This window comes from Paralichthys olivaceus, chromosome 14, assembly GCF_024713975.1.
Source record: "Paralichthys olivaceus isolate ysfri-2021 chromosome 14, ASM2471397v2, whole genome shotgun sequence".
Lineage (NCBI taxonomy): Eukaryota > Metazoa > Chordata > Actinopteri > Pleuronectiformes > Paralichthyidae > Paralichthys > Paralichthys olivaceus.
Window position 1 is genome coordinate 2,929,384 of NC_091106.1, and position 25,217 is coordinate 2,954,600.

General features: G+C 40.3%; 1 protein-coding gene across 1 annotated transcript; it reads right to left on the reverse strand.

The window, feature by feature from the left end:
* Window positions 1–4,861: 4,861 nt before the first annotated feature.
* On the reverse strand, window positions 4,862–17,585 carry LOC109631580 (inactive pancreatic lipase-related protein 1-like). Its single transcript, XM_020090430.2, has 13 exons — window positions 17,514–17,585; window positions 17,388–17,433; window positions 16,193–16,344; window positions 15,776–15,895; window positions 14,801–14,935; window positions 14,006–14,114; window positions 12,663–12,782; window positions 12,244–12,360; window positions 10,568–10,686; window positions 8,210–8,339; window positions 7,760–7,874; window positions 6,448–6,615; window positions 4,862–4,982 (listed from the first exon to the last, which is right to left on the reverse strand). Exons 2-13 carry the CDS (start codon window positions 17,431–17,433, stop codon window positions 4,919–4,921), a joined length of 1,395 nt encoding a protein of 464 aa, XP_019945989.2. The 5' UTR covers window positions 17,514–17,585; the 3' UTR covers window positions 4,862–4,918.
* Window positions 17,586–25,217: the final 7,632 nt, after the last annotated feature.

A 25,217-nucleotide genomic window follows, 5' to 3' on the forward strand; every position in this document is an offset into this window, starting at 1 on the left:
TTGATCTCAATACTTAAAAACACTTTGAATGACCATATTCACATTTAGAAATAGCCTTAACCTCCCGCTGCACTCTCTCCTCCTGTCTCTCTGCAGCAGGCGCAATGCATGATGGTAGTTATTGCTCGGTTAGTGACCATCCACCGTACGCTACTTTTCACCATGCACTGTGGGAAACAGTGACTCCACCTTATAGCGAATGAAAAATTCACTCATCATTCAGACAGCACTACAAAATGGCGAACTGGCTATGTAGTGGCCCATGGAGTGATCGGTGAGTGATCAGAGGATCAGACGGAAAGTTCGTGTGTCCATCCTGAATATCTGGGACTAATACCAGAGAGTCACACAGACAGCGAGACTTCATCCTCTGCTCAGGACGCCATCACTCCACTACGGCTGAGCAGAGAGATGAATCCAACATGTGGCAGCCATTCATGTCTAACATTGAATATACATTCCCTCTGGAGGAAAAGAACACTTCTATAACTGCTTTGTCATAAAAACTCATATACTTCAACAAATTTCTACCAAAGAACCCAGCGGTGATTCACACAGCGGAAAATGAAACTATACACAAGCACTTATTCATTTACCAGAATACATTTACACAATGAGTGTATTATTCTCACACAAGTGGTGGTAGAGAGCCACTCAACCCTTTACAGGGCAAGGCTGTTTTTAGTTTGGATGTGGTGTATGTGTGTGTGTGTGTGTGTGTGGGTGGGGGGATTAGGGGAAGGGGACTGAGGAGACGGGGTGAGAAGGTCGGATAGGTGTGGCAGATTTCCCTCAAATAGCTATAGAGTAGAGTAGTTGCTACGGCAATCTGGAGGGACCCAAATTCCCCAAGTGGCCCTTCAGCGGCTGGCTCGGCTGCCCTCCCACATACAGGCTCTCTTACCGTTAATGGCTGGGTTCAGAGCTACATGACTAACCAATGAAATCATGGGATTGTAACAGGGAGCTCGACACACTCTGTGCTTGTTCAAGCTTCACTTGGTTGAAAACAGGCAGAATGTAAGTTCATTTGTTTGTTTGTTTGAATGGAATATTTGTTTAACCCTCTCAAGCATTCAGGTGTAAAGGTCGGCCTGGACACTTGAACACACACCCACGCACACACGCGGGGACACACACACACACACACACTGCAGTGATGCGGCAAACAAATGTTTGTGCTCTCATCGTGTGGCGATGACCCACTGTGACATCACCCATTGGTTTGTGAGCTGCCGTTTTGAAGCCTTGAGTTTAGAACTCCAGGACTTTTCTTCAAGCAACAAACATATTTCCACAAAGTAAAGGACATTCAGCTCTTTTTTATAAATATAGATAGAATGACACGTTGCATGGTAAATAGTCTGTCATGATATTAGAACTTTTCTAGTCTTGATAAACATTCAAGCTCTTTACAGACCTAAGGTCAACTTCTTTTAGATTTAAAAAACTTTCCTGTTTGCCACTGCCTTTTATTAAATCATACAATTACTAATTACTTACACTGCATTATTATTTTCCCCTCATTCATCCTTTTTAAAATTTATTTTAAATGCTCTAAATCTTTTTCGTATTGTCCCGTGTTGCTTTTACAATTTGTCTTGATGCCTGTGTGCCTGTGTCCTCTCTGTGGAGGCCGCCGTGTTTTTTACTGTCGTCCAAACTGGACAAACTCGAATCTTTTGAGTTTTCATGACAACTGAAGTTCACCACAGGTTCTCCTTCATGTTTGAAAGGGGAGGGTGAGGTGAGGGGTGTTCAGCTGCAACATGCAACTTAATTCTACACACTTAACCTTTAAAGGATAGTGCTAAATGTCCTTGTGGTTCAACTTTGCAACAATATGAATATGAATTCTTTACCTCTCCGTTCACAACATACAATAGGCCTACCTACCTAACGGCCAGGGGTTAAGTTTGTTGTGCAAGCATTCCCCAGGGGAGCTATTTTCCTCTTGCCACCTACATGTATACCTCACTAATTCATGACCTGTCTGGAGATGCTTTGTTAGTAACAATGCCACCCCCAAAGCTACTTGCTCAAAGATCTGAAAAAGAGGCGCTGTCATTCGCAAAATTTCCTCTGACAAACACACATAATTACAGGAATTAGCCTGCTATTTTGTCATTAGCCTTCACTTTCAATGAGCCAATAATGAAAAGAGAAACGAGTCAGAGACAAAGACAGACGTCTTTAGAGGATTTCAAGACACTTTCTCCCCCCACCTCTTAGCCCACACATTCAATTTGCTGTTTTATTAATATTATTAATGTAGTCAAGCTTGGCTTTTTTCCCTTCTGATTGGTATTGTGTGAGCACTGATGGCTCAGCTCAAGGGAAGTCAGAGTGATTTCAAATGCACTTTGTTAGCGCCATGATGAAAATGGCAGCTCGCCTTTTTAAAGCCGTGTATTTACAAGCGTGATTACAGGGTGTGTGTTCAAATAAATGAAGCCAAACAATGACGCACAATCAGGACTTCATAAGCCAACGAAAGGCCACGGACAGATTAATGAGAGCTTTGCAGGCACACAGACACACACGGTCACACACACACAGACGTACATGCAGCGGGCCTGCTGGAATTACAGATATATGTGACACGTTAGACAAGATTTTGTCCGGGACCATTCCGTATCCAAATGAGCAGGAGAAAGCAGCGGGCTCACCATGTAATTTCCTGTTGATTTGTGTTTGCACAGAGGGAGCCTGGTGTCTCTCAACATTAATGTGGGTAACATTTATCCTCTCTCCTGCTCCTGACAGTAAGGAACGGTTTGCTTTGAGGAGACAGACAGGAGCGGTTCCCTGTTGGACGTGTGGAGTATCCCTTGCTCTTGTTTGGATATATGTTTTATGTGCATGTGTGGGACTTCACTTACAGTGTAAAGACTGATTGTAAACAGATTGTAAACCTGCAAGTTTAAGAGTTTTGCTCTGCTCCTCTCACACTTCATAGCGAGTGAGGATAATTATAGTTTTTGGTTTTTAAAGCTGCATTATCCACCTTTTTTCTATCATAATAATGATAGAGTGACAGATGATATTATACATTATCAGTCGGCATGTTAAGGTCTTTTTTTTTTACCAGACTCCAGACCAAGGTTATTATTATATATTATAGTAGTTTTTATTTTTATTTAGTTTTGAAATGTTCATTAGTTTTTATTTTTATTTAGTTTTTCAGTTTGCTTTTTTATTTCAGTTTAGTTTTAGTTAGTTCAACAAGTGATTTTGTAGTTTTAGTTTAGTTTTCATTTTGAGGAATCGACTCGTTTCAGTTTAGTTTTTATTTAGTTTTTCCAGGTATTAAGAGAAAGCCTTGACTTGTTGAAGCTGAAAAAGGATGAAACAATGTGTGACACCAAACATGGTTTATCAAGTCCTTTAATTTCATTCTTTAACCATCACCTGCAGGACAGGCAGTAATCCAGGGAGAAAACGAAACGACAACGAAGCTGAATTTATCTGCAATTCACTTTAGTTTTAGTTAGTTTTGCATTGTTCATTGTAGTTTTATTTAGTTTTCGTTTTTTTTGTAATTGTCGTTTTTATTTTTTTAATTTCAGTTAACTAAATTATTTTTTCATTGCTAGTTTTAGTTTGAGTCTCAGTTTTCGTTAACTATAATAACCCTGCTCCAGACTCCTGAAGCCACGTCAGTAAACATGTGAAACCTTGTTACTTTCACCTAAGAAATATATTCAAAATCAAATCACCTCATTCATTCCTCTTTTCATGCACTATTCACACGAACCAGTCGGTCCTCGGTGTCTCGGCTTCAGCTGATGCAGAATGCTGCACATGTTGGGTTCAGGATCGATTTTAAGATTCTTTAAACCTTCAAAGATCAGCATGGTCTGGTCCCCTGTTATATTACGGAGCTACAAACTCCTCGTGCTCCAAGTCGTAAGATCTTCTAACACCTTTTGTCTTAGTTCCTAAGTCAAGGCTGGTAACCAGGGGTGACCGGGCTTTTAGGTCCAGAGGCTCTGGATTTCGGAGGAGATTAGCCTTTTCAGCACTTCACCTGTTATTAAATCATTGCTTAAAACATATATTTGTACCTTTAATACCCGATTTTATACTTCAAAAATAAATATTGTCTTTAATGTTACCTTTATGTTTATTTCCATGTATTTTGTAAAGCTATTTGTGACCATGTGTGAATAAGTTAAATTATTGAATTATAATCTGCTGCATTTTTCCAAATATATTCTGCTTGCCTGAGTATCCTATGATTCTAAACAGAATATTTTGTCGATCGGAACTCTTGATTTGACTAAACAAGACAACTGAAGACATTACTTTCAATTGTGATGGTAATTATTTTCCTGAGATTTTACAGAATGAAAGAATGATTTATGAAATGTTTCAGCCTTGAGTCTGAAAGCTCATCCTTTGGGATGTTTGACCTCTATAGTGTTGCACTACATTGCTGATAGGGTTTGATAGTGTGACGGCCCACCCAGTGACTTCCTGTTCGTGTTGCCCCTTGAAGGAGACTGGGTGGGTCGTCGGAGAAACTGATTGCACCTGAGAGGTGGGAGGAGCAAAAGGCATAAAGTGGTTGCTTCCCCAGTCTGTGCTCTCTCAGCTGGGCCTGCTGCAGCCACATGTCCTTTGTTTGGTTTGTTGCACCTTTCAACACACACTACACCATGTTCTCACCCATCCACACACTCCGAACATGACTGATGACCTTCTTACTTATACACCACAGCCAGTAGTTACTTTGCTTGCTTTGTTTTAAGTTAAAGAAACTCATTTTTGTCTTGTTATATCTATGTGTGGCCTCCCTTTTTGTTGCCGACCTTGAGCCAGGCGGTAACAATAGTAAGAATAATAAGAAACAAATATGTGAGAATGCAAAATCTTTATTGAAAGACTCTGAGTGACATGGTGATTGTGGTTAGACTTAACACGGAAACACGGACTGGATTGCGTTCTCCTCCACATTGTATGTTCCGCAGAAGACGACTCTGTGAAGGAAGAAGAGGAGACCAAAAAAGAGACAGAGTGAGACATTACAGAAGATGATGGAGATTAATATATTGGTTTAAGTATCAGTTTGAATCTGTACAAAGCTGCTCCATGTTAATACTGAAGAATAAATAACTCCAAAAACAACAATTGTTTCTGTGTTTGTGTCAGGAACAGATAAATCTATTTCCAGTCACAGGCTTTCATTTCTGTTGATGGAAGAAAAAGTTTGACAAAGCATCATGTAATAGAGGAATCTTCAGCATGTTCTCGACTTTACCAGCTCCCCCAACCCCTCACCACTAGATGGCACTAGTAGCAGTCCCATGCTGTCCTCTAGTGGCTAAAGTGAGTCCATGCACTGTAGTAAAACACTGGAAGTAGAACAAGCTCTGTTCATCAGTTCTAATGTCTCATCTGTCGTGACCAAATGACTTAACATCTGAGTGGTTAAAAAAAGAGAATTATATTTGTGTATGACACATTTATACAAAGTGTGTGGAACAAATATTTTCCTATTTGATGCACCACAAATGAATGAAAAGCCTCATTGTCATTCTGTAATTCTTCTTGTAACCACTAGGAAGTGTATTACAAAGCATGATCAACAGGAGACAAAGGACACAGCACAAATAAAAAAACTGAGAAGACAGAGAGCAGAGACATTTAGAGTGAGAAATGACTGGTTATATAAGTCTGTCACTGGTAATATATATATATATATATATTCTTATAATTGAAATAATTTGGCTGTGTGTGTGTAACTACAGTGTTACTGGGTAGTGTCCACATCTTTGGTTGAAAATGTCCCTCCAAGCTGAACAGAAATAGATGGTACTTTAATTTGTGCTTTTTAAAATTGCTGCTTGGTTTGTTACATTTTTGATCATTGCATCCATTTTTCAACAGATTGAGATTTCCACTTTCCACAGAGGCAATGCTCTTCAAACAATCTATACACATTGTTTACCATTAAACTGAAAACTATTTTCACGGACATGATGCATTTCGCAATACAATATATAAAATATTTGAATTTTAATTAAATCATAAACCTGCAACATATTTCAAAGACTAACTAATGGCAAAGTAAAAAAAAGTTGCATAATATACAGTGCAATCAAACATGATTTAGCCTGTGGATTGTTGTGCTATTATTTTCCATTGTTAAATCCTGTGTGTTGTTCTTTGTGAACTCATGATAATCAGTTAGGATCATCCTGCATCTACCTAATAATCCTCTGTAGTCATTATGAAACACCCATACATGAACCATCATGATAACAGTTCATAATTAAGTTGAGGTTAAAATACTGTTCATGGTGAAGCAGCTCCAGTGACATTAGACTGAAAGACTAAACTGTCTTTGTCTTCTCTAATCTCTGCTGGAGCTGACCGATGATAAAAAGGATATCTGTAGATTTGTCACCTGGCCGTCACCTTTAGAGAAGAAAACAAACTTACGTCTTGTTGTCCTTTCCTCTCAGCAGCTCCACTTTAGATGCTCCGTACTTGGGTTTCAATGGGTTAAAGATGTGGTTGTTCCATCGAAACTTCACCTCTGTCACGTCACCCATGTCCACCTCAGCGTTCAGCAGCAGCTCGTAGGTCCGTCCGGGCACCATTGTCCCCCTGGAGAAACATCACAGCAGATCACACTGACATGATCAATGCTCAATCACACGCATCATAAAAACACTTTCAGCTTCACTTTGACATTGCAATCTGAGCTACATTACTTTTGCACACTCAGGTGTTGATTTGTCATATTAATATATTACACACAATAGTACAAACACTTTGCACTTTCATCCAGTTACTATACACACATACACAGTAACTGTGTGATCACTCACTCCGGCAGACCAGGCCTGAGGGACCCTTCCTCTCGTCTGCTCAGGTTAGCCACTGGTGTCTAAATCACAGACCTGGTCGGTTGTGGATACTGACTGATCTCTGTCATTTCTGTCAGCTCAGCCACTGGTCTATTTCTCATCTCCTCTACTGCAGCATCTCCACTTGCTATGACAGGTACTTGAGTGAGAGCCACTGTAGGCCGTCCAGAAAGCCTCCGACTGCGTAGCAAGGTTTAAACACAAGTACAGTGTCTACACATTTGCTCGATCTATTTCTCCCAGGCTTCCCTATTATTAATCAGATGTGGATTTCGGGGCTGAGCCAAGGCAGTGGGTCAAAAAAGTCTTGTTTTGCTAGTTCTTCTCATTGGAGTTTATGAAGTTCAGGTTATTGTTTGGCGTCCACGCTCCGACTTAATCACTCCCCCAGATATGATTACACAGATATGATGGGAGTGATGAGCAAATGCTTATAACCCTCCCGTAGGAGCCTACAAGTGGATGCTGGGGTGGTGGAGGGGCTGAAGCAACTGGTAGCGAGGCAAGCAAAGGGAGTGATGGGACATTTTCTCTGCCTAATAAGGTGGGTGTGTATTATAGATGATTGTGGAGAGTGAGGTATGTCACATGATGTATGTCACATGATGTTTGTCACATGTTATCTGCCTGAACTAGCTCGCAGGCGTCGCTCCATTTATCCTTTAAGGGCTGAGGGTTGGCCACCCTGAAGATAGCACCAGATATGAGATATGAAAAGAAAAATTGGATTTGATTTTTAAAATCTTTTTCCAGATATGGAGTAATAAATATCCAATCCCACAACCTGTATTGCAAACTTTGCGCAATACAGGACTCAAATCCTCCACAACAACTGCACATACCCTCAGTGTGCTCCACAGACCAATACATAATGTTCTTACACATGCAGCTGGTACTCCTCGGTGCTGTCGCCATCTCCGGTGAATGCCACGAACATTAAGCCTAGGTTGGCCCAGCTGGGACCATCGAGGGTTAGTGTCACTCTGTAGCTGTAACCTACGAGTGGAGAGAAATAGTGGAAAATCATTTTATTTCACCAAGGCGCTGGAAAAGTGTCATGTCTTGTGTTACTTTCCAAGGGTGGAGATGATTAAAAAACACAGGGAGAAAATCTGACTGTTACCTACTTGCTGTTGTTTCAGTTTTGATATGCAACATATTTTCTGAACTGTTGGGTTTCTCTAACTATGTAAACCTGACTATGTAAACTGCCTAAAGATGATATATATTGAGATTTGGCATGATACAAATAAAATTCAAATTAATATCAAATAAAATATAAAAATGAACGTTTGTGTAAAGTGACCCTGCTGTGAAGGCAGGATACTTACGGCCAAAAGGCTTTGAAGCACCAGTGTTGAGGAAGTAGTTTGTCTTTGAAACACCATCAGTCACAGTGAACCTGTCAGCGTCGTGGCCCATCAGAGGACATTTGCCGTTTTCACATGGGAAACACTTTCCCTGTGGAGACATGGTGAGGTGTGAACACTGAGCTCATCGTGTGATGGAGTGCGAGAGTCCTCGCCGGCCAATAAAGATTCAGGGGAAAGTAACAACCCTAAAGGACGTTACCCCGTAGTCCTTGTCGCAGATTGCCACTTTAAAAATATGAAGGTGGAGAGTGATAGTGGTTGCGCAGTAAGTTACCCGGTGGGAGCATGGTGACTTTGCGGCTGTCAGCTATAGCCGGAGGAATAACACCAGAGAGCGTTTACGAGGTGAGCGGCAAGGAGATGCTCTCATCTCTCAACAAGAACGTAGTCGTATGAGGTCATGCCCGGAGCTCCCCGGGCCTCCTTTGATCGGGACATGTGTCCAAAGCAGGGATAAACTGTCATTAACACCAACAGCTGCAGATACAAACCCTCCCCACAGAACACATGAGGGAAGCCCATTTACGTCCGCCTCAACTCAAATCCAGTGTTGCCGAACTGACTTCTAAAACTAAATAAATGGTTCACAGCCATATCAGTGTCATGCAGCAGCAGCAACAGGTGGTAAACCCGTACACATGCTGGGATGTTGGGGATATTTTCCAGCACTTCTCTTATCTGAGTCAATCTGATAGCTCTGTGTCACCTCTTACAATGACTAAGAGAGGATGCCACCCAGACCCCGCGTCAGCGGACCCCACCACCCAATGGGACCAAGAGCAACCAAGCCTTTTTGTGCAGCTGACTTTTGCAACCAGAGTCCAAAGGGAAATTCTCATTTTAGCTGCGGTGCATCAACCAACCTGTTCTGTTGGGCTGATGTAGTCGTCTCTCATCGACCGATCCAGTTAGCAAGCTGGCACATTACCATAGCCTGTATCTAAAGATGGATGACATGACTGCTTTCCAAAAGTGAAGCCAAAGCATCGCAATCATCATCTAGTGGCTGGTTGAAGTATGGGTCATAAATCTCGCCTCCTCCATGTTAATGGATAGGATGTCGACTTAAAGGTAAAGTGTGTAGAATTTAGTGATATCTAGTGGTGAAATTGCATGTTGCAGCTGAATACACCTCACCTCCCCCTCCCTTTCCAAACATGAAAAAGAAACTGTGGTAGCTTCAGTTGTCAAACTCAAAATGTTTTAGTTAGTTCAGTCTGGACTAATGTAAAAAACATGGCAGCCTCCATAGAGAGGGTCCCCTCCATGTAAATATAAAGTATTTAAATATAAAGGGCCTTTTCTGGGGTAAAGAAAACTACAATTCATACAATTTTGATGAAACACACTAGTGAAAACAACATGAAGATTATTTTATATTCAATTCGTGCTGATAGATCCCTTTCACCTAAATCTTACACACTGGACCTTTACCTAAACATTCAAAGTATTCTAAATGTTAAATAAATTTTTCTCAAAGATCCTGTCTCTGATTTTAGGTCATTCTTATCACACTCAATTGTTTGGTTTCATTTACTTATTTGATGCTATAAACATCATGATTGACAGCTGAGGCTGACTCACGATTGGTCGATTGGTATGTGCATTGGAGCGACCTCGCTGTCTCAGCTCCAATCCCGATCACTACTGCGCACACTGGCTCCGAATACGTGAGTTGGCAGCGTTACCGTTCAGGATATTTGAGCTTTTAGATGAAGCCGAGATGCATCATCCATCTGTATATACATTCTCTCTATGATACCTGAGGGACTCACTGAGCCCTGTACATAGTCACAATACTTCAAGCACCATCTATTCACAGTGATATGCCATTTCCCTGTGACACTGTCTGGTCACAACTATCTAAACAGGCTGAATTTACCCAAATACTGTAAATGTTCAAATGCTTTAACATATATATATATATATATATATATATATATATATATATATATATATATATTTAGTATTTGTAAAGCTCTAAATGTTTGAGCGAAGTATTGTACTTTTTTATTACACTGCATTTTTCTGACAAATTGAGACTATTATAGAACCCTAAACTTTTAAGGGGTCAAAAATGATTCTATATTATTATGTAATCATAATTTGATAAACACTACAAGTCGTAATTTCACATTCTGAAAGGTGTCATCCTGCAGTACTTTTACCTTTGAGAGTTAGGCATATTCTGCGATAATACTTGTGTTAAACATTTAAATGCTTTTTATACATAACCTAAACATTTTTTTTAATATTTCCATTGGCACCACTTGAGCAGGTATCATTGCATAGATCTGTAGGACCTCGGAGACTTACAGCTGCAAAACTGTCCTTATTGGAGCAGGGGTATCCCACAAAGCCCCGGGGTTTAACCATGCTCTCACTGTAGTACTGGTAGGCTCGGACGTGGTTACAGCCGTCAAACTTCTTGGTACCTGGGAAAAGGTTGGACCAGGTGATGACAGGGGAGAGGACAAGAAGTGAGAGGGACATGGTGTTAAAAGAGGCAAGGAGGAATAAGAGAAGAGACGTGAATGCTTATTATAGTCCTGATTCTCAGATGGCTAAATACAAACTTATGACCTTCTGAGTAAAGCCAGTGAGAAGCTGTCAACTGAAGGGGAGGATTACGCTGATCAGCCGCAACATTATAAACAGTTACCAGTTTTAATGTTTTCTAACGTATAACGTGATGTTCTAATGTTGTTTATGCACCAACATTACAAAATCAACATTAGAAGTAATAACTGGTGTTAATAATGCGGCTGGTCAGTGCAGATTTAAAGTGAACAGAGAATATCGCTTTGCTATGATTTAGAGAATCCGAAAATAGGATTCAATTCCAGTTTTCACGAGTCAGACTCAGCACCAGTGAAACAAAAAGGAGAATCTTCAGAGTAAGAATGTGAGACAGAGAGACAGAGGAGCGGTGCTGGCTGGAGACAGACATAGAGAGAGGTCATGGCTTCTGTTGTTTTCTCTTCCAGTGCAGGGCAAACACCAGGCGCTCCAAGAACTCCAGCTATGCAGCCCTGGCTCCCACTCTCCCTCTCTTATCTGTAGGATCAAAAGTGGCATATTCAGCTGTGCCAACACCCCCACCCCCCCCACCCCTGACCCAGGCATGGCACCAATGCTGCCACTTGAGCCTCGCTACTCAGCAGCACATTTCAAAAGAAAGCCGTCGTCATTCATTTTAGAAAATATTTGCTCAGATGGGACCAGCAGGAATAACCCGGCCTGCGGTTTCTTTACGATTTTTCCGTTGGGACAGCTCCAATATTCCACAGGGGGCTCCGCATTGTAAGTTGCGTGGTTGAGAAAATAGGATGCATGACTCATTGTGTTATGTATAGGAGGAGCGGTTATGATGGAGCCTGTTGTCTTGAGTGTGTAGAGCACATGAAAGCAGTGTCACATGAGATCGCACCATTATGGGCTCTCAACTTGTTTCTACTCTCATAAGAAAAACTGTGAGTTACCTGATTTAGACCAATTAGAACATAGATTGAAAAAAGTTGGATTTTATTGTGATTTATTGCATACATTTTTTTTCTTGCTGCCCAGTGAGGCTTGCTAATCAATTTCTCTCACACTCAGCAGTGACTGACAGTCTGGGGTGATCTTCTGTCTGGGCAAAATAACGCAGTTCTAATTACCACCATTAGAGGACACCATTGCCTTTGGATACCCCTGTGAGACAAGGGATACAGGGAGAACAGCAAAGAGAGAAACTCATGGACCTACCTTCATCATACAGGACAAAAACATTCCACCTTCTTCACTAGCAAAAGCAATGCCACTGAATATACTCAAGGCATCATATACGACTACACTGTATAAATGAGAGACAGACTGATGTGTGATCAATGTGAGGAGAAAAAAGATGTTCTCACCTGCAAGCTTCAGTTTAGATTCTTATCAACATGATCGTAAATTGAGCTTCCATTTTTTCTATTAAGATTAGTTTTGTGTGCGTTAAATCCTCTCACCTTCCCAGAAAGCATCCAGATCACTGGGCTTCCCTTTGTTGGCGGAGCAGCCGGGCATCAGTTCTCCTCCATTGGGATAAAAGTCAATGTGGCCGACAGACTGTGACATCCCCAGACCTGAGAGGAGGGCAACACGAATCACTTACTCTACAGACACATTATTTCTCTCTTTAACTTTAACCTAAGAAGATGATCACATCCCTTATTTTTGTGCTTACTATGGGCCTTATATATTCTGCACTCTTAGTATTTATGGTTGATTCTTTTACACTTTTCACATTTACTACAGTCACATTCTGTAACTGCTGCAACTTCCAGGCTCAGTAAACTACGGATCTGTTCTGGAGTGTTTCAAATTACAGTGAGGACACTGAGTGACTACTTCCCATCTTATTCTCGTGATCAGGGGTGATATGTACCAAGTTTGGAGTTGAAAGGAAGTCCATCGGTGTGAATGACATCCACGAAGGCAGCGTCACTGGTGTCCAGACGCACAGACGCATCAGTGTCCTGGAAGTATGGTTCAGTTGGGTCCAGTCCTACGCAGACAAAGAGTGGTATTGAATTACAGAAAGATCAGACGAAGGCTCTGTGGCTAAAGTTATACCAGCTCAGCTGTCTCAGCAAACGAATTCACAAGATGGACTGCAACAAAGAGCAGCATTGTTTCCCGAAGTTAAGAAGACATTAAGAGTCACCTGTTTGCAAAAAAACTAAACCTTGTGTTGGACTAGGATAATTCTTAGATCTATTAAAGGGAGAATTTAAAATGAGAAAAATCCAAGCTGTCCTCTAACATGAAAAGCTGCATTGTTAAAAGGGAGCTGGGGATATTAAAACACTGTTATTATACTGTAATGTTTCATATACATTATAATTACTTTTTTAAATAATTTATATATTTTTTAAAGAAAGAATGAGAATGAGAGGGGGTTCCTCCTGTCTCTTTAAGCCCATTCAATTTATGGCCCTGGAGGTATTGTAATTATATTTGTTGGTAATGCAATATCAAATTATTAGCAGTTTTTAAAAACATGAAACATGAAATTGTTGTGATTATTTGTCATATATAGACATTTGATCCTCTTATTATTTTTATTACATTTTGTTTTACCATTATCCTGAGTCAGTGTCAGTCAGTACCACAGTATAAACCTCCCCAAGGCCCAACAGTCCTCTTAAATTCAATTAAGCTGCACAAAACATCACATAATCATAAATGTCTGTCCTCTATAAATGGCAGATTTAAAAAAAAATCAGGATCCATGGGTAATCTGTCAAAATGAGAAACACGGATATCTTGTTGTGTTAACAAAAGCGATTAAAACAAATCCTGGATCTTTTTTCAGATCTGCACCAAAATTGTTTATCTACTTTAATCATGGCCAATAATATTAAACATTAGTTAAAATAGAGCTTCACAAAATGAAATAATAATAACACATAACACAAAATAATTATGATGAATATTTTCCTCACAATGTAAAACAGCTGCTCTGTTCACACTATATCTTCTGTACACGTTATATTTTCCCACATCTTATAGGTGGACAAGAACTCGCTCCTCCTATGAATATATACAGCTCATTCCAATGTAATGCAAACACAGCAATTCTCAGTTTCACGTGCATATACACTGATAAAAACATAATAATTCATATTATATTCAATTTCTGCTGATAGCTCCCCCTCAGTCCTACACACAAGACCTTTAAACCAGCTAGCAGACCATTATGAAGTGTGGCTGCTGCGGCGCACTCACCTGTGATGCGTGGAAGGCCGGGGATCCTGCTCCCAACGTCCCCTGCAGCATGAGCCCCGAGGCTGTGTCCGATGATGTGGAATTTATCAACCTTCTGCTTGTAGTTGACCTGCGTGATGCAACATAAATATGAAATACCATACATTCATCATACATTATGTACTTGGCTTTAAGTTTGTTGTCATATACTTGATAACATGAAATAAGGCCTAAAGCATGAACAGCCTGTAGCTATGGTCAGAGAGGAGCAGTTTCTTGCTGCAGCGCTGGATGCAGATTGGCTGTCAGCTCAGTCCTGTAGGTGTGTCATGAGTTTTGTGGTCGGGAGAGGAGAAGATGCTGGACCAGGCCTGATGCTGAGAGTCAGGATGCTCTACACCTGTGGAAGAGCTGCTGTCTCACTGCTTTCATGACCACACCTGTGCAGATTGACCAGGTCACATGTTGATCTCCAGGAATCTGAAGCAGCTGACCCTCTCCCCAGCCTCAGAGATCTGCAGCAGCCTCCTGCACACTCAGCTAACCCTAACTGTAAGAGGCCAGGGAGCGTGATCAGGGTAATGGATCTCTTTGTGGCCATGTAGTTGTGGGTGAACACGGAGAACAACATGGGGCTGATCGCTTTTTCCTTGGAGTTCCAGTGCAGAGTGTCAGAAGGAGGAGGAGGCGGAAGCTGTTTGGAAGCAGTGATCTGACCCAGTTTCACACACAATAAAACATACATCTACATCTTATGCTCCTTCAATTTTGGCCATCCTCTGTTTCCTGCATGTATTGTACTATGGGTTACATTACCATGAGGAACCTGATCATGGAGGCCACCTGGGCAGCCACCACCCTGGCGTTATTGGCAGCTTGGGCATATTTGGTCTTCACGCCACTCGTCCACTCCACAGCAACACAGTTCACACTCTCCCACTTCACCATATCCTACACAGAACAAATGTTAGTTGACAGAAATAAGATGAAACTGAGGTTTAAATGTTAGTTCACCGTATTAAAAAAAACCTTATTATTAAGGATTTATACATACAGCATATGAAAAACATCAACAAATGAGCAAAAACAACACTTGATAGAAGTGTTCAGAATTATTACATGTTCACAGTTATCCATTAATTATTATGTGCTTAGTGGCTTCATCATATGCTTTGATCTCAGGTCTTTGATGCACACATTTCCTAAAATGAATTCAAAAGTTTCAAGAAGTCAAAATGGGACAAACTCTGAAATTCCAAAATATTGCAATACATGATGATGTTAGAGGATGTTGAGCAGCTTCTGGAAGCAGAAATCTCGGGGCACACATCTAAAACACATCTAAAGAACTCCCCGAGAAGGGGTCTTAAGTTTGTGCAGATTAAATTGTCCCTTTAAAGATTTAAGGAAGTAAAGGTTCAGAGTGTAGCAATTAATGACATTTAGTAATGAGGTTGCAGATTGCAACAGTCTACTGTGATAAGTAAACAATGAGGTAGGCCCTTCTCTATAGCCAGTGTTTGGTTTGTCCACCCTGGGCCACTGTAGAAACAGCTCAGTGTATGGCTGACTCTGTGGAGGACCTGCTCTCCTGTTATAAAGGGCTCACTGTAAGGTAATAACAAAACAACAAAAAGATTTGTCTATAGTATTACATTCCATTTCTAACACAACATCTGTGTGTTATTCTACTGAAGCCAATAGCAATGTTGAGGCTTAATGATGCTCTGACAAAAATGATAGATTAGTATTTCTTCAAAGAACATCCCATCAGGGGTTTTTCCCTCCTACCTTACACATTTCCTGTGGCCAGTCCTCCTCTCCTTCTATCAAATAGCCAGGAATGATGAATCGAGCTTTTCTCAACCCGTTATAGTTGGAGGCATGGATGGTTTGGTCAGGCCAGATCTCCTGACGAGTGCAATAAGAAAGCAGCGATGAACACATTTCTGAAAAGATTCACATTCATCACATCACAGGTCCACCTCAAAACATTGCTCACATGTACATTTATACATGGGTACGTAATGAGGGGCGAGATAAAATATGTTTTGAGCTAAATGTTATTCAGCTCAGGGTTGGAAGAATAAACCAGATATCTTCCTAAGTTAGCTCTTTTTTTTAAAAAAAGAAGGCATTTCATTAAAAGTCAAAGTAGCAAAATAAACTGAATGAATAAATAAATAAATGAATAATCATCCTTCTCACCTGGTAGTAACGGTTCTTCTGGGTGAAAAGCAGGAAGCGGGTGCCGATCTGATCAGGGTTCCAGGGCAGGGTGGAGGTTGGTCTTTGGGGAGTGCCCCCCCAGGGAGCCAGGTCATCAAAGCAGCCCAGTTCATCAAAGCAGACCTCAGCCGCTGTGAACACATCACCAAGATAAACCCTCAGAGTTTGGATGTATACATACAGTACAATGAAATCCCTTTAAAAAAGGAATGACTGGTGCACCTTAAATAAAAGTTGCAATCAGTGTATCTTGGCGATTGAAGACCAAACAGGTCACATGGTTGAACCATAAATCCAATGATAACATAAATCTATTTAATTTGTCCAAACCTGAATAGTTATTGGATTATTGATTTAGGGACACAGTGAGAACAAATGCTTTGGTAAACACAAGAAACTCATATAACATCTCATTATACTTTCATTTCATAATTTCTATTTTTGTGCACGCAAAAGCATTTTGGAATGGACTCAAAATGATTTGTCCTGCCAAGAAAAAAAGGATCTCCTTTTAATTTGGTTCAGGTTTTGAGTCTTGCCTCTATTTTTATATTTAGACTATGACTTTTACATGAAAGATGAGAAAGGTCAAATCACAAATATGACATTTACATGGAGCGTGTTAGACCATGTCTACATATCCCCGTTTACACAATTCTATCTTTTTTTTGTTGGTGTACTGTCTAAGTAAGAGGACTCCAGCTAATATTTTCATGTTTATAAAAAAGAAGAATGGCAGCATGTCAGTTTTTTGAATGCAGGATATAATGTTACATAAGCGGAGCGTTTCCATTCAAAGTTGTGATAATAACTGCACAAGTCAAACTGAAGCTCGAACTACAAAATGGAAATGATTTCGTCATCTAAAACCCGCCCCACCTCCTGTATTGATTAGTTGTCCATAAATATTATCTGACTCCAGAAGCAGCCTGATAAGCGGTCAGCTATTGCAAACTCCTGTGAATAATACCAGAAGTCATGAAATGCTTGAGTGAGATGTTATACAGTACATAAATAGGGTGGAATTAACTGCTTAAAGGGAAAACAAAAGTGGAAATCTGTATGTTTAGAGCTTTCAAACGCAGAAAACCACGATAGGAGCCTGAAATCAACAATGAAACTTTGAATATTTTGCTCAATTAGTTTACTGCTTGAAAAAAAAACTTAAACTTACCATATGATGCTCCAATGAGGAAGCAGAACAGACCCACACACCACATCTGTTGGACAAGTTCCACAAAAACTTTTTGTTGAAGTGAAAAGAAACAAATGCATTAAGGGTAACATGACATGTACTTACCTTCAGGCAGGACAAGAAGGTAGTGAACTGACCCTACTCTGCTCGAAATAGCAGATGCCTTTGTACCCATGAAGGTGTGGGAAAGTCACAGCTGACTGAAAAGGCAGACCAGAACCGGACAACTTATGTAATACAGGTGTGCTTCATCCAAAAGAGGTTATCAGGGACATTATTCAGAATCAGCACATATACACCCATGTGAAACCAAACTCATTTACACTATATTCTGAAAACCTTACACACAGGAAAGGAGGATTTCATTTTAAACCAAATGGCAAACCACCATCAATCAAATTTAAAAAATAATAATAATAATAATAATTTCATGGGACCCAAGGATGACAAATTGTATTTGTATAGCCCATATTCACAAATCACAGTTTGTCTCATAGGACTTAACAAGGTGTGACATCCTCTACAACTACAACAAAAAAAAAACTCAGAGCGGAACAATGTCAGGATCCCTCTGCCAGGATGGACAGTTATATTTACAGCATTCATGAGAAAAGAGGTGTATTAATGTTTATGTATCAATAAGATAATGCATGACAGAGATGAAGGGAGCAGTGATGACAAGTGTAATAAAAGAGGTATTGCCAATAAATGTAGAATATATCGGTATAGGCATATTGTATATCTAAGCATCTAGTGAAATCATAATCCATGATTGGCTGCCGCCTTGACTTCCCACATTGCTTGTACAGTGAATTTTTATCTCTGTTACACTTACACCACATGTGAGCGAACGTATGGCCACAGAGATTAGTACAGATTCACATGTTTATTATGAAACATTTGCAGTTGTGTTCTTGAATGCTTTTTACTTTTACATGTGTGAGGTTCTCAGGAGGCCATGGTAAATCATTGAACGTGTGTGCATGACGGGGGGGGGGGGGGGCTTCAGCTGTGCGTATGAGCACATTTTACTAGTGTGTGTGGAAGCTCTTTTGTTGTGTATGTGAAAGCTTTTCACTTTATGTGAGTGAGGTTTATTCAGTACAATATGCATACGCCTTTATGGTCATTCAATTCAATCCTGCATTATCTGAAACGTACTTAAAAATCATAGAGAAATCAAAACACAACGAGCAAACACTTTGGCGACTGTGGAGGGGAAAAAACTCCCTCATGAACTAAAAGAAACCTCCAGTAGAACAAGACTCAGTGCGGGCGGCCATCTCCCCTCAGCCAGTTGGGGTAGAAATGGGCGAGAGAGGAGAGGTAGGTGGAAAAGAGGGGAGAGAAGAGAGAGAGGATTGAGTTACAGCTGTGTGTCATGTTTAACTTCTGTCATAATTGTCGAAAATAATGAGAATGATAGTTGTGGATCAAGTGATGTTATTGATGATAGCAGCACCAGTTAATAATAATAATAATACTTGTAGATATTGTAGTAGCAGTAACAAAGATGAACCATCTACTCATTTAGAGAACAGAGTTAAATAAACTCTTAATCTTAATCTGAAAATCCTAGGTCCTCTTGGGTTAGTGCACATCATACAGTGAGGACATCTGCACATGGAAAATAAATGTTGTGTACTGACTCAATTTTTTTCCCCCAGAGCAGTCGACTTTTTGACGTAAACACAAATACAGTAATGTCTCATTTTGTCTTGTATTAAATGTGTGTATATTTCCAATAGGTGGCAGTAGAGAGCAAGTAAATTTAGGCATGTAGCTGTGTGAGCTCGTTTTATTTTAGAGCCTTCCTCTGTGCAGGCCTCGTGTAAAGTGTATTAGTACAAATGTGCAGAGGTAAATTGTGTTGATTCATGCAGACCATGGAATATCATACTGTGCTTGTAACAGCCTAACTACTCAAGACTTAAGACTAATACTATTGAAATCCAGTGTCACACTAATTATACTAAATGAGCAAAACATCACATCAAACACATCAACACATGCTCACAGTGATCTCTGTAAACACGCAATGATCAGTGTGTGTTGTTTTCGTGATGTTGTTGTGTGTGGTATTGCTTCATAACAAGGTTGTTTTATTTATTGTGTTTGGAGTTAGACGTGACTTTAACACACAACTTGTTTGCAGCAGGTTTTGCATTTTGAAGGAAATGTGAATAAGACCACATTGTTTTCTATTAACATGAGGAGGATGTCAGAGTTTAGGGAACGTTTGCAGATCAGAATCTACTTCGGTATAAGGAGGTCATTTCTACGGGATAGGGTTGTACCATGTTGATGAACTGACTCCAGTTATGAGTGTGGCATTGATGGACACCATTACACATAAGTATGTCTTTAACTGTCCAGCCTGTTCAGCAGGTCCCTGTCTAGATTTTTGATTCATCATAGTTGCAGAGTTAGAGCAGCAGATTCTGTCAACGGAAGTTTTCTGTTACTCTGATAATATGTTGGTTTTCATATTCATGAATTTCCTCCCCACAGTGATGTGGTGTAAAATGTAATTGCTGCAGGCTGCCCAAAGGCTTGTGTATGTTTAAAATAATGTATGTAGCAACTTTAAACCCATCGCTTGCCAGCAGAATAGCAGCAGAGAAACGCTGAGCCAAATCAGACCGGTTAGATTGAGTAAACAGGACGATGGGGGCCAATCTTTGCCAGAGGATGCAGTGCGAGTGTTGGGGTTTTCTCTGTGAAGTGTGTTAGGATTTGGACCTGGGTTAATCCCATGTGAAAACAGCCCTGCGTGCACTCTGCTCTCCTGGGCTCCTGGATAAATACCAGCCAATTAGAGGTGTCTGGAATAGGTTTTAGACAAAAGCTTCTGCTGCTGCAGCCGGTGTGAGTCTGTATGTGTGTGTGTGTGTGTGTGTGTGTGTGTGTGTGTGTGTGTGTGTGTGTGTGTGTGTGTCCAGAAACTGTATATCTTCCTCTTGTTCAAAAACAAATACAAATAAATTGATGAGCCACACTGTTCCACTGCTTGACATGTTCTGTCATTACTGTGAAAGCACACCATTATTTGCTTTCACTTAAACTCTCTCTCACACACACACACACACACACACACACACACACACACAGAGACCCCCGGAAAAAAATGTTTGGTCATGTGGTAACGATCTGCCTGCAATGCAATGGTAAGGGACAAAAAAAGTTCCCCTCCATGAAAATCATATATTCTTGCGTCAATGAGGGGCAGGAGTGAAGACTGAAATGGCACATCCAGGTACGAGGTTCTGACTAAATCTTTTCACCTGATTGAGTGCAGTTCACCTGGGAAGGAAACTACATCAGTGATAGTGATGGAGAATATGTGCTTCCCATCCTGAAGGGTAGTGTCAGGGGAAAATGGCCGCCATGTGGCTAGTGAATTGTATTTACTCATCCTAACTTCTTTCATGGTAAATGGTCTGTATTCATATCATTCATCCATTCACACAATCATTCATACAGTGCATGTATACACAGCTACTTTTTCTATCAGACACCATTCCAACACTGTCAACACAAGGGTCAGGGAGTTTGGGGCTCAGGATCTTGCCCAAGGACACTTTAGTTACATCAGGTTAGTTTGGTGAATCTTTTTGTTTTCCTGCAGTACTGTAACTTCGGAACAGCCACAGGGGCAACAGGGTTCATTATTTTGCCCAAGGACGATTTGGTGAGTGGAATGGGAAAGACCGGGTTTGAAACGCCAGCCCTCTGGTTAGCTGAAGACATGCTCCACCTCCTGAGCTAAAGCCACTCACTCTAATGAGTATCATGTTCATTGAGAAAAGGAAAGTACATGGAAAGAAATAAACACACACTCACACACATACACATTCTCACATACACACACACACACACACTATCAATTATATAAGGGTGATCATTTTTCAAAATTCTCAACACAAGACAACGATCCTGAAATCGTCATATTTAAAGCTTGGTCACTTATTTTAGTAGGATTGGTCAAATTTGTGTTTGTGCTAGCCTTGAAGTCAACTAATGATTTAACTTTGTTTGACCATACCTTCCTCTGGTGTTAATGTTGTGAAAGTGACTCAGATTAGTGGGAGATGCTCGGCTTTTATATTTTTATATTGTTTCCTACTTTCAGCAAGACAATGAGGTTTTGATTATATTTTTCAGAAAGCACACAAATTAAAAAACATGTATCATATTTCAATACACACTATTTTGTGTGACAAGCAAAAATATTTATGGATTACTATAAGTAATGGATAAGAGACATATTAGAGATAGATAAGAAATAGCCAACCACAAATAAGTGGAAATCATATCATCATCCCCTTTTTTTTTTTTACCAAACCATAATTTTCACTTGATTACATATCAGCCAAGCTATTCCACGGTAAATGCTCTGTATTCATATAGCTTTACAGTACGGTTTGCCATGCACCCATTCTTAACCTCTTGGAGCTGCTTTAAAGAACAGGACACAGGATGAAAACAAAGCAAACTCAATATGATCTTCTGTAACAGTGTTGGAACATCTCAATGTTTCATTTCCCTTTTAAAGAGAACAAGAGTGAGTATTTCCAGCTGATGGATGAGTCAAACATTAGATTACATTTAGGGTTCCAGATTTAATAAAAATTCATAATCATCATTTATTTGATTTATGCTTAAACTTCAGAAACACATTGTACTGAGTGAAACTTTTGACCAGCAGTTCATGTGTGAGCCGTTTTAAAGATTTACTTCAGTATAGGAACCAATGGACTACGGTCTAAGGGATTTTCTTTAGATTTATTTATAATATATAATATGGAGCAACGGTTTTCTTTTTTTAGGCTTTTATGAACTAGAAGAAAATAAGGACATGAGGGTTAACAAGATTAAATCTTTTACATTTTTTGTTTTGTGCATTGGAACATGGAATAATGTAATAATAATATAATAAGGATAACATTTTAAAAAACTTCCCCTGCTAATTGAAGGAGTTGGTTTCCCACATGTGAAAGAAATCAGGTGGGATCCAGGCTGTCACCACAGTGCCTGTGTGTATACCTGTGCTACACACTCACAAATAGAACTACGATCTGTGTGAGTGGCATGCATGTCGGAGTCCATTATTAGGATAGTGGGAGAGTCCTAAGGCAAACGGGAAATTACATGCAAGACAGTGCAAGCTGGAAGGGCTGGGGAGTGGGACAGAAAAGCTCAGTAGGTTGGGTCGGCACTGCAGTGGCTTACTGTAGGAATGTTAAGCCTCCTAATATATTACAGTTGGAGGAAGAGCAGGACCACAGGCTGAACCAGGCTTTCAGAGCCTGAGGAGGAGGAGGAGGTGGAGGAGGAAAAGTGGAAGAGGGGAAAGAAGAGTGGGTGAGAGTGGAGAAGACAAAAACATAGAAAGGGGCCGATGTGAAGAGGAGAAAAATGAAGAAAAGGAGTAGAAGTACACAGAACACAATGGTTACTGATGTGTTTGATGTGTCAGTGCGTGTGTGTGTTCTGCCACCTGGTTTATGGACAATACATTTCCCCAAATCCATGAAAACAACACTGAGCTAAAGAACCTTTTTCAGTTTTCTAGATCAGTCTAAATTAGAGGTTTACTCTTCACCAAGTTCACCACTTTTGTGTATGTGTGTGTGTGGTCCAGACACCCTCAGGAAAAAAGCAAATCACACTATACACACCCATCACTGTCTCTATTATGAGTCTGCATTAGCTTCAGACACACATGCTTTGTTAGTATGAAAAGTGTGTTCAAAGGGTCGGATCTCACCAATTACAAAAAGATATTTTCTCGCTCTCCTCCACGACCTATTCATGCTGCCACCCTACTACAGTGCAGCTGAATGCAATTAAGTTAGTGCTGAAAATCAATATTACAAGAATAGTCAACCATTTTATTTAAGCATGTTATTATTATCATTATTATATATGATAATATGCTTATTTGCTTTCTTTCCGAAGAGAGATTTCAATGGTGTAAGAGCAGACAGTCTGTTTCCTGTTGATACTGGCCCACGCTGTGTTAGTATGTGTCACGGTTATGGTTTTATTTGGTCACTTAATGGTGTATTTTGTCACGGTTATGTATTTTTCTACGTTCCTGTCATGTTCCCTCCTGTGTTCCTCTCATGTTCCCTTCTGCCTTCCTCTGTGCTCCACCCTGTGATTCTCCTGTGTTGTTCTCTGTGTCCCTCTCCTGTGTTCCCCTCCTTGTCCCTCGCTATGTTTCACCCTGTGCCTCTCCCGTGTTCATCCCTGTCTTGGTTATTGTATTTTGTTCTCGTTGATAAGTTTGTTCAGTGTTTCCTGTTTTATTTTGTAGTCCTTGCTCCCTGTGTGTTTTCACCCGTTGACTTCCTGCCCTCATCAGGTTCACCTGTTTGTCTTGTGCCACCTGTCCCCAGTTACTCATTAGTTCCAGTGTGTATTTAAGTCTTGGTGTTCCCCCCATGTGATGGTTGGTTCGTCGTTTCTGGTCATGTCGTGTTCGTCTTCTTTGATTCTTGTCATGTTCATGTGTCCCGTCAGCTCTCGTCACGTTTCTCCATAAGTTGTTTCCTGTCCTTCCTTGTTTCCTGTCCTTCCTTGTTCCACTCCTGTTTTTGAGTGCGACTTTTGTTTCTTGAAGATTTCTTTTGTTACGTTTACCCTTTTAAATAAAATACACTTTTTGTTAGACCATGTTTTGGTCCTTCCCTTCCCTTTTTTCCTACCACGTTTGTTCCCTCCCCACGCACCTCCAACCCTGACAGTATGGACTTATTTCTGCTAAAATGCTGATTAGAAATGGCTTTTGTTTGATGGAAACATAGTGTGGATGGAGCCTTAATATACTGTTATGGAACTGGTATAAATCATCCCTTTTGAAAATGTTATATTTTCCTGAATGTTGATTAAAGGTCCAGTGTGTCAGATTGAGGTGAAAGGTAGCTATTGGCAGAAATTGAATGTAGAATAATTCTCATTGTATGAATTGTAGTTTTCTTTACCGCAGAAAAGGGGGTTAAAAAATGTCTTTGGTAGAATGTCATTTCTTTGAAAACTGTCAAACACAGTGAAATGTGATTTAACAGAGACACTGTTTTGTGGAAGATACATTACTGTTGAATTCTTATTTATCCAAAAGTGTACTCTTAAAGTTTTTGGAGGTTTTTTTTCTGTTGCTCCCCAGTCTTCAGAAATATGGTTGTTTATATCAGTCTTTATGTTCCTGCACACCCTCTGTAGTTACTGGTTAAAGACGGCTTTGTTCTGGATTGAACCTCAAACGAGGTGTGTGCTTCTTACGTCCCGACAGGTGTTGCTGCACCACTGTCTGACAGCTGCAGGGAACACTATTGTCTAGCTGCTCACACCTGCTGAGAGGTGAAGGGCAATGTCTAAATTACAGTGAGGCTGATATATGCTGTAAAACCTGATACGGAAACATGCTCATCTCATTGAAGAGGTTCCACTGGTCAGTTCCTGAAATTGTGCTCTCATGTCTTCAAACACTCAACATTGATTTGTTTCGTCAATGAGCACAGTCCCTGATTCTATGGTCCTTTTCAGCAGTTTTCCTTACAACCCTGATATTCAAGAATTTATTCATACGTTAATAAATGTGGTTGTGACAGTGATTCAATACTTTGAGATGGTAATGCAGGGACAAACTATGCTTTCCTCCTGCAAACAAGCTGCTGAGGTTCTTCTTCCTCTTTGGCTTGTCGAAAAAAAAACAAACAAGATAATGATACACAGAGGTAAACTCATTTGTGCTGAGGACAATATCGTCCATTACCTTCTGGTCATTTTCATCTCTCAAACAAT

Coding starts and splice junctions, on each gene's coding strand:
- LOC109631580 (XM_020090430.2), bottom strand. CDS start 17,433: ATGTGGTGTGTGGGTCTGTTCTGCTTCCTCATTGGAGCATCATATG. Junction 16,345..17,387: donor CCTCATTGGAGCATCATATG/GTAAGTTTAAGT, acceptor ATGTGTTCACAG/CGGCTGAGGTCTGCTTTGAT. Junction 4,983..6,447: donor AGAGGAAAGGACAACAAGAC/GTAAGTTTGTTT, acceptor CTTCCTTCACAG/AGTCGTCTTCTGCGGAACAT.